The sequence below is a fragment of the Gossypium raimondii genome, chromosome 7 (genome assembly GCF_025698545.1).
Source record: "Gossypium raimondii isolate GPD5lz chromosome 7, ASM2569854v1, whole genome shotgun sequence".
Taxonomy (NCBI): domain Eukaryota; kingdom Viridiplantae; phylum Streptophyta; class Magnoliopsida; order Malvales; family Malvaceae; genus Gossypium; species Gossypium raimondii.
The window spans coordinates 5,796,440-5,814,796 of record NC_068571.1 but is presented as its reverse complement, the minus strand read 5'-3'; the positions used below and the strand labels follow the sequence as shown (position 1 = coordinate 5,814,796).

At 29.7% G+C, this 18,357-nt stretch overlaps 1 protein-coding gene across 2 annotated transcripts; it reads left to right on the top strand.

Moving 5' to 3' along the window:
- The first annotated feature begins 5,708 nt into the window (after window positions 1–5,708).
- On the top strand, window positions 5,709–9,930 carry LOC105804071 (FRIGIDA-like protein 3). Of its 2 annotated transcripts, XM_012636577.2 has the most exons (5): window positions 5,709–5,914; window positions 6,176–6,259; window positions 7,019–8,076; window positions 8,719–8,891; window positions 9,320–9,930. In XM_012636577.2, the coding sequence occupies exons 3-5, from the start codon at window positions 7,029–7,031 to the stop codon at window positions 9,725–9,727; spliced, it is 1,629 nt and encodes a 542-aa protein (XP_012492031.1). In that variant the 5' UTR covers window positions 5,709–5,914; window positions 6,176–6,259; window positions 7,019–7,028; the 3' UTR covers window positions 9,728–9,930. The 2 variants fall into 2 exon arrangements, with proteins under 2 accessions (XP_012492031.1, XP_012492022.1); XM_012636568.2 differs by lacking the exon at window positions 6,176–6,259 and having other exon boundaries at window positions 5,715–5,914.
- The last annotated feature ends 8,427 nt before the right edge of the window (window positions 9,931–18,357 follow it).

Below are 18,357 nucleotides of genomic sequence, written 5' to 3'. Positions count from 1 at the left end.
AGGTGACTTCCAAGCGTTGAAAGTGAAAAAGAAGGGCATGGAATCTGGACTAGGGTTGCTTTTGCTTCGGATTTGAGATGTTGTTCGCAAATAAGGCTGGTTTCATGGTGATTTGGAGCTTTAAGGGTTTTGGCCTCTCTTCTTTTTTGTTGTGTTTTAGTTTACCAGTTATACTTGGTTGTTTCAACTTCTCGTTAAGTATTCTATGCACTACCAATGGTTAAAATAATTGGGAGGTCCCTGTATTATAAGGGCTAGACCAAATTAGTCCTCCTATTATTAAATAGATCAATTTAGTCCCTATACTATAAAAAAGAATCAAATAAGTTCAACTTGTAACTGGGTTAACATTTACTGTATAAAAAATATCTCGAAAATCCCTTACATTTTGGAATAAGATTACGATGTTTGGATTTTTACATTTAGCTCATCTCGTAATCTCACATTATGGTCATCTCGTAATATAGGGTGTAATCTGATTACGGCCTCTTTTTTAGGTAATCTAAGATTATAGATGGAGTCTGAATTTTAAAACAAAATTACCCTCTATTTTTATTATATTTATCAATATAATCCTTTTTATGATACTTTAAGACAAAAATCAACATATCTATTTTTTTTCTTCTATTGTTCTCTCGTAAGTTTGAAAACCAAAATCCCTAACATTCTCCTCCCAATTTTAATTTCACATCCTCTAAGGCATTCACCCTCGTCTCCAGTTAGGTAAGTTTAATATTTTCAATTTCTAATTGTGTCTTCATATTACTTTGTGATGTATTGCATTGAGAGATTTTTTTATTTTTTTCAATACCTATTGTAGGCTTCGTGTTTGTTGATTGTTATAGATTTTTTCAATTTATGTTGTAGGTTTCATGTTTGTTGAATTATTGTGTTTTTGATTGTTATGAATTTTCTCTTTTCTTTTTTTTCTTTTTTAAGAAAGGTTCTCTCTATTGCTATGAATCCTTATTTAATTAATTAAGAGTATATAGAGATAGGTAGCAATAGGAGACCTTGTACAATGGTCACCATTGCCATCTTTCTTTGTGTTGTATTGTTTGTAAGTTCAATTAACTTTCTTAAATTTCTTTTTGCTATGAATTTAAATTCTTTTATCAAGAGTAATTGCTAATACTTATCTGATTAATTTAATATTATTTTATAGATTAAATTCCAAAGCTTATTTGCTTTGTTGTTTGTAATTTAAATTATTGTTTCGATAGAAAATTTCACTAAAGTCATAGCTTTCACTCAAGTTCTTTTTTTCTCTCCAGGATTTTAGGTTTTTCCCAACTATTAAAATTATATCAATTTGATGGACTAACTTGCTTTTTAGTGTCTACTTAGTAGTTGACTTAATTATTTGGTTAATTGGTCTATATTTTATAATAAGGACAATAGTAAAATTTATTTTAGATAATCTTACCTTTTGTCTATCAAACACTTCAGTTTTACATCCTAGTCAAATGAACAAAATAAGGTAATTTCACATTCTACTCGTAGCCTTATATTATTATAATCCTATTATGGAATGTAACCTAAGATTTAGTGAACCAAACACCTCCTAAATATTAAGATCTTTCTTGTAAATTTTTCCAAAAACTAGATGGAAATGCTATGGACCTCCTAGTTGGAAAAAGAAAACACTGCAAATAAAAATACAAAATTTTGGCGAAGGATTAATAAATTTGAAGTTTTCTAGTAAGTTCTTTCAAAATTACTTTTTAATGATTAAAATTATTTTAATATTTTTTTGGTAAAAAAATAAATTAATTACAAAGGTCTACTCAAATCTAAAGGAATCTCATCAACTAATTGAAGATCCTCATTTCTATCAAAAGCTCACTTACAATAAAATGAGCTTTCAGGTTCATTTCTTGAGAAATAAATTCAAGCTTCCATTTACCAATATCCATCAAGTTGTGTTGAATATGTCGAATAAGTGCTGAGGGAGATGTCTTTGAGAAGGATTCATGAATAGCCTCAATAGCATCCTTGTTGTCTGTTTTAATAGACACTCTATCATAATTTCAATCTTTTGCTATCTTCAAGCCATCTAAGATACCCCATAATTCCACATTTAATACAAAACATCGACCCAAATTCTTGTTGTACTCAATTATCCAACCCCCATATCGATCTCTCAATGCTCCTCCTGTAGAAGCCAACCTAGGGTCTAACTTCATAGTGCCATCCGTATACAGACAAACCCAATTACCTTCCTCATTATCTGATATCCTTATACTCGGTCTTGCAAAACACAAAGACTTTTGTGAATAATTACACTGTATGGCCCAACTGTAGGAATTTTTAATTATCTCATCAACGCTCCACTGACTTCCTTGAAAAATGAGAAGGTTTCGATTCTTCCCAATACACCACACCATCAATCTAAAGAAACACAATCAATCAACATCTCTTAATGAAAGCCTGTATCAATTCTCCAAATCATTTTAATATTATAAATAAGTGTTAGATATAATGATAAAACACACTACATCCTCAACGAGAGACAGTTACGAATTCAAACATAAAAGTTGTTGAAGTTGGGTCTAGAAATGAAAGACTGAAATTACACCAAAAGTCGAATTAGATGTTTTAATAAAAGAATATTATTGGGCCAAGCCCAGGTCGCTGAAAATATTCAGACAAAATTTTAATCGTCGGTGCAATATTCTAAATCCAAACATGTTTCAAATCTTTGTCCGAGTCGAATGTTGACTCAACTTTAAGAGCACTCCTCAACCTCACTAGCTCCCCACCATTACACATAACTTTACAACGAAGCGTATATTCCATTTTTTTTAAATTTCCAACAGAAGAAAGAACAGAGTGCTCCAGGAATAAAAAGCAAGAGAGATGGCTTTACAGTGTGTCCATCAGATTCTTGTTGAACTGCGTCGGATTTATACTGAAATTATGTACTAAAACATTAAATTATTTTAATATTTTCTAAAATATTCATTAAGTCTTTAAATAAACAGCAGAATAGGCCACATAAATCTCTTAAAATTTAGACCAATCATTGTAGGTTGAACAAACCGTTAGTTTATTAAATAAATTATATTGTTTTTAAAATATATTTAAATCCAATCAAAATTATGTAGTATTTATATTTAACAAAAAGTTATATATTTTAGTATTTAAAGATAACAATGTTAATTTTTAGTATTTGATTCGATATTTACGGTTAATTTGATAAAAGTTTATTATTAATAATATTGGGTTTGAATTTTTATTAATAGAATAAATTTAATTTTTTATTGTGAATTTGTTTTAAATTTGTGTTTAATTTATTAGAACGAAAATTATATTTTCAAATTTTAAAATTAAATTAAATTAATTGTTAATTATGAATTTTATTAAATTAACTACAAAACTCTAATTAAATATTAAAAAAAAGTTAACACCATAAGTTTCTTTTGCTAAATATGAATACTTACATTAAAATAAATAAATTACCTAGTTGGTCACCTAATTTTTAGGGCACTTTCATTTTGATCATCCAAAATAAAATTGTTACAATTTCGTCACTCAACTTTTAAGGTGCTTTCATTTTACTCACCCAATCGTTGAATCTCTAACGCCAGTTAACTATACATGCCATATCATGTTCACACTTCCATTTTGGTCACACAAAAAAACATCTTTTCTTTTAAGTATTGATCGAGGTAAAAAAATTAAGGATTAAAGTAAAAAATGATAGAAACTAAAATAATGCATTAAAACATTGTCAAATTGTACTTGTTTATCACAGTTATGAAAGTTCTAATTTTTCAAAATTGGAATTTTAAATTTCAAAACATAGAACTCAAGTTAACCAATTTATTCTTGTAATATTGAAATCAATTAAATTAATCTCCTCCTAAATTTTAAAATTTTATTTTATATTTCCATATTATTCTTAATTAAATCAACACGATAACTCATATTTAATAATTGTCTATGAAACATAAATTTCTTTTGATTATATAATCTCGAATTTTTCACCAAAAGCAAAGAAAAATCATTGCGATTAATTAAATTAAGTGCTTGTTCTTCGTTTGGGTAACAAAAGTGATGAAAAATTATGAGTTTTGCTTGGCATGAAATATTAATTAATTAATTAAATTAATTGTAAGAACTTTTTTACTTTTTGCTTAATATGAAAACTCGAGACCATATAATTAAAAGAAATTTGAGTTTCATGTACAATTATTAAAGATGATTTATTTGAGTTGATTTTAATTTAGAAATATAAAATAAGATTTTAAGATTTAAAAGGATACTAAATTAATTAATTTAATTAATTATAATATTATAGTAACAAATTGTTTTGCAGTGTCAATAGATACAATATTTTCAATAGCTTATTTAGCCGATTTCGATGTTTTGAAATTTAAAATGTCAATATTGAAAAAAATTAAAACTTATGGGAATGAGGAAAACAAGTACAATTTGACAATTTTAAAGCATTATTTTAGTTTGTATCTTTTTCACTGAAATCCTTAATGTTTTTTACCCCAATTAATATTAAAAAAATTTGGGTGACCAAAATAAAAGTCTTGAACATGATGTGACATGTACAATTTAACCGTTGTTAAAGATTTTATGGTTAAATGACTAAAATAAAAATATCCTAAAAATAGAGTGACGAAATTGTAAGAATTTAATTTTGAGTGGCCAACTAAATAACTTACCCTTAACAAAACACAAATTTTGCATTAAAAAATTAAACTCAAATATTTAAGGGTATATTAAGCTTTATTTTCCCCAAAATTTAACTCGACTAATATCGTTACATTCAAAGTTGAAATGACACCTCATTTGTTTAATTCAACCATATTTAATTGAAACGTTAAAATAATTAACAAAATTTATTTCAACAATATTATTATAGGTTCAAATCATATCTGTTCTTTGACATAATACCTAAAATTATCTAAAACCCCTTGTCAACTCATAAATAAGAGGATAATACGATTCAGCTCACATGAATCTATGTCTTCGGGTCTGTTTGATAGCCAGTAAAATGTTTTCCGTAAAATGATTTCTGGAAAATGTTTTACTTTTCGTAAAATGATTTCTTGGAAAATATTTTACGGTGTTTGATTGAATCATGTAAAATATTTTCAACATTTATGATTCACGAAAATATTTTACGAAAAAGTTGTTTTACATATATTAATATATATTAATAAATTTTATATTTTAAATTATTTTTACATATATTGCAATGATTTATTTATAATAATACTCAATTATTAAGCTACAATATTAATCGTTATAAATTGAAAAAAACTAATATCAAATAAATTATTTGTAATTGTGTTAAAAAATAAGTATTGAATAATTAAAAAAACAAGTTACTGGAAAATCGATAAATAGAAGCAGTTTTCTACCGGAAATGAAGGAGGCAATAAAGAGGAGAGCACGGAAAATGTCTTACGGAAATTAAAAGGGTAAGACATTTTTCCTAAAATGTAACTCATTTTCCCTTGTTTTGGAGTTCATTTTCCAAATGGAAAATGTTTTTCGCCAATCAAACGCTAGAAAAGTTAGAAATGATTTTCCGAAAAATCAATTCCGTCAATCAAACAGACCCTTCATATATTGATAGTAATACTTGTGTGAATTGAGTAAGTTTTAATGTCTAAATTGAATAAAGTGAATAATCCCATTCTCAATAAATGCTGAATAAAATAATGATAAAGGAAAAGAGGGAAAAAACACTGTCTTTTAGCTTTCGTTTCATTTAGTCTCTCTTTCTTTCTCTCTCTAGTGATTAAAGGATAGGTAGCAGCCACAAATATCCACTATCCCAAAACACCAAACCTTCTTTGAAAAAAAGAGGAAACAAAAAAATGGAGTGATTAATTCGAATCTTTATCGAATTAGGACACTTTGTTACCCCATTTTCGTTTGAATCAATCAGGTAATTTTCTCTCTCCATCGCTATTTCTTTCTTTTCCCGTCGTTTTCACTCTCTTCTCCGGATCGGCACTTTCTTCCTTTTTTTTTTTAACCCGTCATAAAAAAATTAAAAATCCCTCCTTTTTCTCTTCAAATCTGTTTAATTTTTCTTCACTTTGGGAAATGTGTTTTTGAACTGCCAAAACTCGTCTACTTCTTTTGTTCCCTTTCGTCTGCAGCGAAAAATTCGCTGTTCTGTTCTGATCATGTCCTTTATTTTTAGGTTAGGTGATCTGTGCTTGTTTTGGGTTTACGATCTTTGGGTCGTTGGTATCTTTCTGTGATTTCGGAGCTTGTAAAATCACTGGTGAGAGTGGCTACGTTTTACTGGAAAACTGCACCTTTCTGATTAGGCTTTCTAGGGTTAAGTTCGAGCTCTCATTTTTGTGCCTTGATCGCTTAGTTATAATATTTGTTCTAAAGTTTAACTTGTGGGTTTTCTACTCAAGGAATAAAGAAATGTTTACTTTGAACTTAATGATGCTGAAGTTTTGAGTGATAAGTATGGCAATTATATTTGGAAATATGTTAATCTGTTTTATTATTATTGATGGAACTGAACTTCTTTTAAGTGGTCCTTATTAAGTTAGGGTATTTTAGAATTGGGAAATAGATAAAGGTAGGAAAAGCTTTGATTTGCTGAAACTTATTATCTTCCAAAAGGGAGCTTAGATCATTGTGATCTGTTTATGGAAAGTATTTATTACCGTGAGAGGATTACTAGAACTCTTTTTGTGGATTAACATTTATTGTTTGGGGATGAAATTTTGATCTGATTCCAAGTAAATTTGTTGCTTTTGAATTTCTATTGCTTTATTTGGTTATTAACTTATTACTATTTTCGCAGACAATGCTGGATTCTTTGAAATGAAAATGTGTTTACTTATATTGAACTTTATCTTCCCTGATATTTAATTAATATTTTTGTTTTCCGTTTACCTTTCCCTTTTGCTACAACAAGATTAGAGAAGGATCTTGTACTCTAGAAAATCTGTTTGGTTCTATATTCTCTCTCTACTGCTGCAGTGGGGGGGTTCCAATCCTGGCTGATGTCTTTCTCTTTCAGGTTTTTTGTCATGGAAGATAAGCAGTCGGTTGCAACACTCATAGACTCAACAACTACTAAGATACAGCAGCTTCAGAAAGCATTTGCTGAACTTGAAAGTCATCGTGCTGTAACACTTAATCTGAAATGGAAAGAACTTGAGGAACATTTCCATGGGCTTGAGAAGTCCTTGAAGAGACGCTTCCATGAATTAGAAGACCAAGAAAAGGAGTTTGAGACAAAAACTAGGAAATCTCGAGAAATGTTGAAGAAGCGTGAAGCTGCTGTTGTTGCTAAAGAACAAGCTTCACTAGTGAGGTTACAAGAAAAGAGAGATGCTGCTGTTTTTGCCATTAGTAATGCTCTAGAAAAGCATAGGAAAGTATCACCTGAGGAGCCTGCTGATAGCTGTGATGGAGACAGCGGTGAACTGTCAGTTGAGGAGAAACCACCTGATTCTGTAGCTTCCGAAAGTAACTCAGAGGATATAAAATGTTCTTCTGAAAATGGAAATTTCGGGGTGAAATCTTATCCCCAATTGGTAAAAATTTGTGAAGAGATGGACTCTGAAGGACTACACAAGTTTATATCAGATAATCGCAAGAACCTTGCTGCCTTAAAGGAGGAAATTCCTTGGGCGTTGAAGGCTGCAGCAAGCCCAGCTTATTTGGTCCTGGAATCTTTGAAAGGATTTTACCTTTTAGAAGCACCAAATGTGGATCGAAAGAAAGATTCAAATCTACTGGGTCTTAGGCGAACCTGTATTATGTTGATGGAATGTCTTAGCTTTTTGTTAAGGAATATGGATATGGTTTCTGTTTCTGCTTTAATCTCAGAAGATGTTAGGGGGCAAGCAAAGTTAATTGCTGAGGAATGGAAACCAAAGTTGGATGCTCTTGACATGGATGCTAGTAATGGTAATTCATTGGAAGCTCATGCATTCCTGCAACTTCTTGCCACTTTTGGTATTGCTTCTGACTTCAATGAGGAAGAACTGTCAAGGCTGATACCAATGGTCTCTCGTCGTCGTCAAACAGCTGATCTCTGCCGGTCTCTTGGTTTGTCTGAAAAAATGCCAGGTTTGTGTAGTATGAACTTACATAGTAACATTGCATAGAATATTTGTTTGTTTGAAAAAAAAAAAAAACGAGTGATTCTGAACAATGAGCTTGAATCTTTCTACATTCACCATGGGTTTACCTTATACATCCATTATATTTCTTCCGTTCCATTTTTGTAAAACTGATATGACTAACTATTTCAAGTAGACTTTCAGCATAATTAAAAAAAAAGGTCAGGTGAGACCTTGTAAATTAACTGAGTTTTTCTATTCCCCCTAACTTAGGCAACTTCAAGCCATCAGAACCGGGGAAACTAATCTTTGCTCTTAAACTGATAAGCATCTTCAAGTTCCTAAATGCTTTTTATTTTACATATTCTTTAAACAATATTGTTGTTAAAATGCTATTTTGGAGTTCAGTGGACCATCCTTCATTTTGGATGACCGTTGTCTGGCACTTACAGATATTTATCCAATTGTGTGGGATGAACACAAGCAATGTTAATCTATTATTTTTCCTCCCTGAATCGTACTTCTAAGTCTTAGAACAAGAACTGTGAATTACACATGGAATACTGTTGTAGAAAATCAATCATTTCTTCCATTTATACTGGTTCTGGTTAATTTGTACTTTACTTTTATTTATCTTTCTATATTTCAGGTGTAATTGAAGTTCTGGTGAATAATGGAAGGCAGATTGATGCAGTTAATCTGGCTTTTGCATTTGATCTTACAGTGCAGTTCTTGCCTGTACCTTTACTGAAGGCCTACTTGAAGGAGGCAAGAAAAGCTTCTTCACCTGTTAAGCCTGGAAATTCCTCTTCTACTGCTCAGGTGTGTTCTTTACTCCTCTACTTCAAGGGGATTGGTTTGCCTAATATTGGTTGAATATAGTTTGGTTGACAATATCTTAACCAAATGTTTGAGGGACAAGTCCTTATTGCTGTTTTTGTCCACAAGGCCATGTCTGAAGCAGATTGGACCAGCTTTCTGTCCCGTTAGCCATCTAACATGCTTGGATCTTGTTGGATCATTTAGGATGATTTGGCTAGTTAGTTCTTCCTTACAGTACCTTTCATAAACCTGAGACCTTTTGGTAGTTAAATTTTTTAGTAATTATTTGGATGTGGCCCTGAGGGTAATTTGTTCTTGCCATTTGAATGCAGAAGAATATTTTTGCTCTACTTCATGCTAGTGAGACTTTTTTTTAATTTTTTGCTGCATATTGGAAAATGGCTGAAAACTTTCTTCTGTATTTTCAGATTGAGTTTAGTGAGCGAGAGTTGGCAGCTCTGAAGGCTGTGATCAAGTGCATTGAGGAGCATAATATTGAGGAGCAATACCCTATTGATCCACTTCAGAAGCGGGTTCTCCTATTGGAGAAGGTTAAAGCAGACAAGAAGGGATCAACTGAAGCTGCAAAGCCTCAAACAAAGAGAGCTCGTGCCAATGGTGCAGGATATGGTCCACGAGTCACTAACGTAGCTGCTGACAAACCATTCTATTCTAGAACCACTGATAGGTACCCGCAGTACGTTTATGACAGACCCTATGTTTACTCCGGACCTGCTGACAACCACGGCCCCGCTCTTCTTGGTTCTGCCACCTACAACTTCTCTCCAAGTGGTAACTACTTCGGCTACCAGTATCAGGTTCCCTATCTTCACTAATTTCCCAAAAAATGGCAAAAAGGTGACTGTGATCCTCTCACATTAACTATTAGCCTTAACCTTCCATGTTGCAGTGTACGAATGAATTTAGTATTAAAAAACCAACAAAAAAAAAAAAAGGAAAAAAATGCCTTGTTAGTTTTAATATGTTGTACAAGAAGATATTTTGATCCTCTAATATATGCACTCTGTGTTTGTATGTATATCTCCTGTTTCGTTCATTTGTACCTTGTTTCTATTTTGGTAATGGGGTTGTTTGGTAACACCATATGAAGTCTTGGAAGTATTATGGGCTAACTGGTGGAAGATTGGATTTTGATGAACATGATTTTGAGACCTGAGAGAAATAAACAATTTCGGTTCAATGGTGGATTACACTCAAATCATGGAGGAAATTGCTAATTGATCTCAAGTCAATTATAGTAGGCATAGTCAGCCCCAGCCAGCTCCTTTTAACAACAAATCAAATTAACTAATAAAATAAAATAATTTGTCCTATTCAAGTTGACCTTTTACGTGATGGGAATTCTTTTTGGCGAAAAAGAGAGCAATAAAATGAATCATGATACTTGCGAATTCATTTCGTGAGATATATATTCAACTTTCTCCATGATCATGAAAGAGAAAATTAGTTTGTGTGTAATAAAAAGAAAAACTTTATGAAAAACATCTTGATGAAATTGAGAAATGAATTTAGTCAATATACAAGAAGATTGAAGTAAAAAAGATGGCAACTTAAAAGAAAGGAAATCCACGTACCAACAAAAAGTTTGGCAAAGTGGAAGCCATCATGATGGAAGCAACCATTAATGATAATTAAAGACATCCAGATGCAGACAAATAAAGTCTTGCAACGTGGAAGCTATCATCAAAACAATGATGACGCAAGCAATGATGGAAGCAACCATGACATAAGCAGTGATGGAAGCGGCCATTAATGCAAGCATGCAACGTGGAAACAACCATGGCCATGCAATTAAAGAAGCAACAAGACAAATCAGACGTGGAAGCAACCACATCCATTTGAAGCCGAATCCTTATCAAAAACACTGTTCGGGATTCAAAATACAATTGTATAGAATTTGTAATCTCCTCTATAAATAGAGAGGAAAGATCAATTGTATAGACATCTTGTAAATTATCAAATACTTCCCCAGTTTGGTATCAGAGGTGCCGGTGTAACGAATTTCTGGAGAAATAATATCGTAATATTCATTGTAAGTTTTTGTCTTTGATTTACATTTCTGTTTGTTTCACAGTTATTTGTTTCAAAACCCATATATCTGTTATTCTGTCTTCTTGTTGCCGTTGAGTCCAAGGAGGACGTTAGGCGTTGTGTGAAGACGATAAAGATAATAGACGGTCTTAGGTACCAGAAACAAATATTATGGAACAAATTGAGTGTCAATTTCAAGATAAAACTTGTAATCATATTACGCATATAGACTCTAGAAATGAAAATAATATTTCATCTCTGAGTAAGGGTATAAATAGTCTAGCAAATATAACTTCTTTTATTTTTCTAGGTTATATAATAAGGTAAGTAAGATTGAAGAAAAAGTAAATAGTTTAGGTGATATTAAAATTTAGACTTAAACCATGAGCCTAAAGAAATATTAACTAATGTTAATAATAAATTAGATCAAGTTATAAATAATAATATTGAGCCTAATGTAGATTTTGGTCCATTATATTACGGTAATAGTAATGTAATTTTAACTTTATCTCAAGAAGAAAACACTTCTTCCGATGAATCGTCATCTACGTTAAAAATTATAAAAAAACATAAAAACGTAAAAAAAAAAGAAAATCAACAACAAAAATATGATTTCTGTCAAAAATCTTATAGAACATTGGAAAGTAAAATATACTAATACTACGATAAATTAGAACAAGTAGAATATTTAAAGTTAATAGAAGAACTTTATGAAAACATAAAGATCTATTTAGAATGTTCAATTATCATTATATGTTACAATATGATGATCTGAGATAGTAGTAGTTCGAGTAGTTCTAAAAACGGAAAATTATTTAAAAATCAATCTGATGGAGAAAAAATTTCAACAGATCAGGATGAAGACATAAAAGTCTCTACTTGTAATTCTGATGGAGAAAATACTTCATCTAAAGATGAAAATATACAGATTCCAGATCCTATGGATACTGAAACAACAGATCTTTATGGAAAAAGAAAAATAGAGTCAGATAGTCAAATAGATGATTATCTTAGATCTTTAAATAAAGATTTTGAAATAGATAAAGATACAGTTAAAATTTTTGGTAACAAAACTGAAAATATAACTACAAATGATGTAAAACCTGAATACCCAGGAGAAACATCTAGTCAATCTGCTCATCCAAGAATAGATGACTTAAATAAAAGAAATGTGGCCCAGGGAGGAATATACTTAGATTTAACTAATACTCCTATTTCAAGCTATGAAAAAACAATAGATGATTGGGCACAATCCATGACTATTGTTGCAAACAACAACACATGGTCAAAAGAAAAATTTTTAAATTACTTTGTTGGAACATTTCAAGGAGATGTTCTACAATTTCTTAGACGATGGGAAGAGTCTGAGAAAGGAAAAGAACAAAAGGGGCAATTAATCAATCAGATAGGATCCCCTAAAGATCTTCTAAAAGGATTAACCTTAATTCTAAAAACAGAATTTTGTGGTTATTTTGATAAAAAAAAGATCAAGATAGTAAATCTAGTTAAATCCTTTCAAAAATTAAATTATGTGATATTAGATATTTAGAAGAATTTTCTAAAATATTTCTTCATGAATATCAAGAGTTGAAAAATGAAAATATAGAATTTTGGAAAACCAATATTTTCATAGATTACCCCACATTGGGATGAGATATGTGTAAACAAATATATATCTTATTTAGAGAAGCACAATAAAACATCCGGTCTTCGATAGAAAATTTAGATTCTATAGGAAATAGAATCAACTTTGCAAGAGAAAGAATAACTTTACACTGCTTGCAAAGTAAAGTCGCTAAACAAGTTAAGCATAAGTTAAGTAATAGATATTGTACTAAAATACTTGAAAATGAGTGGAATTTGGATGTAAACAAATATATCCTAATACTTATAAAAGCGTAAAAATATAAATTAAGAAAATGGAAGCCGGTAATAAAAAATTTTCGGTAATAATCAAAAGGTTGTTAGAAGAAAACTTCTAAACCAAAGAAACAAATTTGTAAATGTTTCATATGTGATGAAGAAGGTCACATAGCTAGTAATTGTCCTAACAAAGGAAAAATGCTAGGAAAATGATAAAAGTCTTGAAGAACAAGTATTAGAAATATGTTTTAAAAGGAAATAAATCACGAAGAAATATTATATGAGTTAATATCGAAATGACTCGATAGTAACGAAGAATATATATTTATATTTAATATAGGAAATAGTTCTAATTAGAAGAAATTCCTAATTACGAACAACGGGATATTAAACTAGGAAGTTTAATCGGAGAAGAAAAGACTTTTCGATGAAATGATAGAGAAAATTAATAAAAATTATATTTCTAAAGAAGAAATATATAAGATCTCTAAGTTCAAAATCTGGACTCAGAGACATAAAAAAAATTAGCGGTAACACAGTCGCTAAGGATACTCGTGGAGGATTAACAGAAATTCCTCTATTTACTAAAGAAAAAATTAAGAGGACTAAAAAGAAATATATTCAGGTTAGATATATACATTTAGGTATTATTATGATAACTATTAGAGCCTTATTTAGGAGAGGTCATGATATTCCCATTATAGCGGTTCTTTTAGATAAAAGATTTGAAAATCCAATAAAATCATTTATTGGAGGAATTCAATCCAATTTACACATAGGTGTAATAGGATTTAAAGTGAAACCAAATTACTTTATATCTATTACAGATCCTCTAATAGAAGAGTGTCTATGCCTTAGAATTCAGACAAAAAATTCTGATATAAATGACTTAGCAGAAGATCTAGCAATCAGTTGGACTTCTATTAATGAATATACAAATACGACCGAAGTAGAAATAAAATAGATTAATAACAAAATTATTGAACTCTTTGAACCAAATAGGTTTACTACTGAAATACAGCCGAAATTATTAGATTTAAAGGATCTATCAATTCCAAGAGATTGGATGATAGAAAAATTAATAGTACTAGTACTTCTAAACCAGTAAGTACTATAGAATTTATGTTATCCGGTAATAGATTATATTTTAAGAACAATTGTATAACAAATACAAATGAAAATCTTGTTTTGACCTCTAGTTTTCAACTGGAAGAAGAGGATATTATAAGTACAAATAGTAACCCAATAGGAATGAAAAGCGTTAAAATTCCTATATTCCCATTGAACCCAGTGAGTACTTCTAGAAGAACTAGAATGGAAGAAATTCAAACTTCAACAATTGATAAAATATCAAAAGTTGGAATAAATATTAAAGTTGCATTCAGTTTAGAAGATATAAAAATATTCTCTAAATGCTTTAATAGACCTTTGGAGCTACAATCAAGAGTTACTGAAAGAATGCAATTCTGTAGAAAATGGGAATTAATGAAAAACCCATAAAAATAATGGAAATAGATGGTAATAAAACCATTATAAAATATAAGGCAAAAATATACCAATCTATATAAACAATGTTAGATTTGTGATTCCTAAAATAGTATGTTTTCCTAACATGCGGGAGATATATTATTAGGAAATAATTGTATATGTAGATATTTACCTTTTACTATTGATAAAAATTCTATTTGGTTATCAAGAGAAAAGATTTTTTTTGAAAATACCACTTGAAGAAAATAATAAAATCGTGTGTAATAAAAACTTTACACCAATTAAATTGTTAGATAATAAATCTTTATAATTTATTACTAATAATTGTTGATTATTTGAGCAGGCCTCATGGATAGAGGTAAAAAGCCTCTAAAAGAAATAGTCGATGAATGGACTACCGTTCACAAAAAGCCCAACAAAGGGAATGCAGCAACAAACTCCAAAAAATGATTTGTACCTACAAAAATACCATTTTATCCTAACGAGGATATTATGATCCATATCCAATGGTAAACCAACCAATTGGAACAAATGTTTTAAATTATCCAATGGTAAACCAATCAATTGGAACCACTTTTTCATTGACCTAAAACATGGTGTGTCAATCACCAATGTCCCAAGATCCATATTTAGCATCACAAACCAGTTATGCTGAAATGATCAGAGGATCAGAAAATTTGTTGAAAATACAACAAATTGAAGAAGAAGAAGAAATTTCAAAAATAAAATAGTTTTATAATCCTGGTATACCACTAATTTTATGGTTTTATAAACGAGATATGAAAAACCCATATTTCAAATCAAAGAGCCAATTTCAGAAGAGCTCTTACACAGTTTTCATTATTTTTAGTTAAAAATCAACTAAGGAAAATGAAGTGAAGATTTATTACTAAAATCTATTTTGTATAGAGAATGAGATGAATTCCATCTCTTAATTATGGACATTGAGGAGATAAACAATCTTCTTAATATTTTCCAATATTTTATTCATAAAGGAAAAACACTCATATTATGAATAAGGTATTTAGATTATGTTTATATAATAAAGCTCAAAATATTCTACCAATAGATTTATTTAGAAAAATTGATGGAGCTATTGACAAACAAAATGCTTTATTTCAAAAAGATTTTTAGAATATTTCTTATAAGCTTATGTTTTTACGAATGATCTAGGAGAAGAAATTCCTATTATAAAATTCAGACTAGATCATGAACCATTTGATATAACAAGTATTGAATGGGGTTTTGTCAAAGATATAGTTGTACAAAAATTTTCTTTTCATTTATTAAAAGATTTTCCAGCTATAATTAAAGTCAGTATTACAAAACTTCATAAATAATGATGATTTTTATTACTATTTTCATATAGAAATTAGTAGTTTTATTGGTATAGCTGAACAAGAAAAATTCCATCAGCCATATCAAATTTGGATTATCCAAAAGATAATTGGAAACCCCCAATTATCAGCAGTGAATGAGGACAAAGATCATTTGGCAACAACCATTGATCATTGTTCTAAATTACCAAGTTATTATCAAATTCAAGTCGGGTTAGATTTAATAACTAAAGCCCAATTTCTACTCCAACAAAATGATTATCAATTTTGGACCGATGGAAGAAGAATATAGGCATGCGAAACTGGAAACAATCAGGAAGAAAAAGATGAAAAATCCCTGAGGTTATTAAAAAAGATAGCCGATATGAAGATTGAAGATTTTCCATCCTACATTCTAGAACAAATTAGAAGCAAGTGGGAAGCTTGAAATTCACCAAGATCTTCATTCGATTCATTACACCTTGATGAAATTGAAGAAATGAATTTAGTCAATATACAAGAAGGTTGAAGTCAAAAAGATGGCAACCTAAAAGAATGGAAATCCACATACCAACAAAAAGTTTGGCAAAGTGAAAGTCGTCATGATGGAGCAACCATTAATGATAATTAAAGACATCCAGATGCAGACAAACAAAGTCTTGCAACATGGAAGCTATCATCAAAACAATGATGACACAAGCAATGACGGAAGCAACCATGACATAAGCAGTGATGGAAGCGGCCATTAATGCAAGCATGCAACGTGGAAACAACCATGGCCACGCAATTAAAGAAACAACAAGACAAATTAGACGTGGAAGCAACCACATCCATTTGAAGTCGAATCCTTATCAGAAACACTGTTTGGGATTCAAAATACAATTGTATAGAATTTGTAATCTCCTCTATAAATAGAGAGGAAAGATCAATTGTATAGACATCTTGTAAATTATCAAATACTTTCCTTTTTAGTTTTCCTTTACAAGAGTCTTGTAAAATCCTTCCGCTCTTACTCAATCGTCCCTTATACCCTCCCTTCCCCCAGTTTGGTATCAGAGGTGCCGATGTAATGAATTTCTGGAGAAATAATATCGTAATATTCATTGTAAGTTTTTTCTTTGATTTACATTTCTGTTTGTTTCAAAGTTATTTGTTTCAAAACCAATATATCTGTTATTCTATCTTCTTGTTGTCGTTGAGTCCAGGGAGGACGTTAGGTGTTGTGTGAAGACAATAAAGATAATAGACGGTCTTAGGTACCAGAAACAAATATTATGGAAAAAATTGAGTGTCAATTTCAAGATAAAACTTGTAATCATATTACGCATATAGACTCTAGAAATGAAAATAACATTTCATCTTTGAGTAAGGGTATAAACAATCTAGTAGATATGACTTCTTTTTATTTTTTAAGATATATATCGGGGTTAGTAAGGTAGAAGAAAAAGTAAATAGTTTAGGTGATATTAAAATTTAGACTTAAACCATGAGTCTAAAGAAATATTAACTAATGTTAATAATAAATTAGATCAAGTTATAAATAATAATATTGAGCCTAATGTAGATTTTGGTCCATTATATTACGACAATAGTAATGTAATTTTAATTTTATCTGAAGAAGAAAACACTTCTTCGATGAATAAATCATCTATGTTAAAAATTATAAAAAAACATAAAAATGTTAAAAGAAGAAAATCAACAACAAAATATGATTTCTGTCCTATAAAAATCTTATAGAACATTGGAAAGTAAAATATACTAATACTACTAATAAATTAGAACAAATAGAATATTTAAAGTTAATAGAAGAACTTTATGAAAAACATAAAGATCTATTTAGAATGTTTAATTATCATTATACGTTACAATATGATGATACAGATAGTAGTAGTTCGAGTAATTCTGAAAACGCAGAATTATTTAAAAATCAATCTGATGGAGAAAAAACTTCAACAGATCAAGATGAAGACATAAAAGTCTCTACTTGTAATTCTGATGGAGAAAACACTTCGTCTGAAGATGAAAATATAGAAATTCCAGATCCTATGGATACTGAAACAACAGATCCTGATGAAAAAAGAAAAATAGAGTCAGATAGTCAAACAGATGATTCTCTGATTAAAGATTTAGATAAAGATCAAAATATTGGTTGTACTATTTTGACTAGTAAAATAGAAAATTTAACTATTAATAATATAAATCACGAAAATATAGGAAAATCATTTAGTAAAACTTTATTTGGCCGTAAAACAATACGTCCTAATACTCATCATAGACATAAAAAGAAAAATATTATAAACTAGTCAAATGGAAAATAGAAAATAAAAATAAAAAATTTTACGGTTATAAAATGTCAATATTTTAGAAGAAAAACTTCTAGAAAACTTAAAGGTATTTTAAGTGTTAAGCGAGTTATATAGTTAAAACTTTTCTAACAAAGGAAAAGAAGTTAGAAAATTAAAAATCTTAAAAACAAGATTTAGAAACATGTTATAAAAGGAAACAAATCCTAATGAAATATTAAAAGAATTAATATCGAATCGAATTTAAGAGTGATCTTGATGAAAATATATTTTATTAGAAAATTCTAGAAACACTAGAATTGGAAAATTAAAGACAATACTTCAACAAATAAAAATAGGAAAAAGTGATATAATTACATTTTCAAATTTCTAATCTAAGAAATATTATACTTATATTGAAATTACATTTCAGTTTAGAGAATATAAAAATGTTATTTATATGCT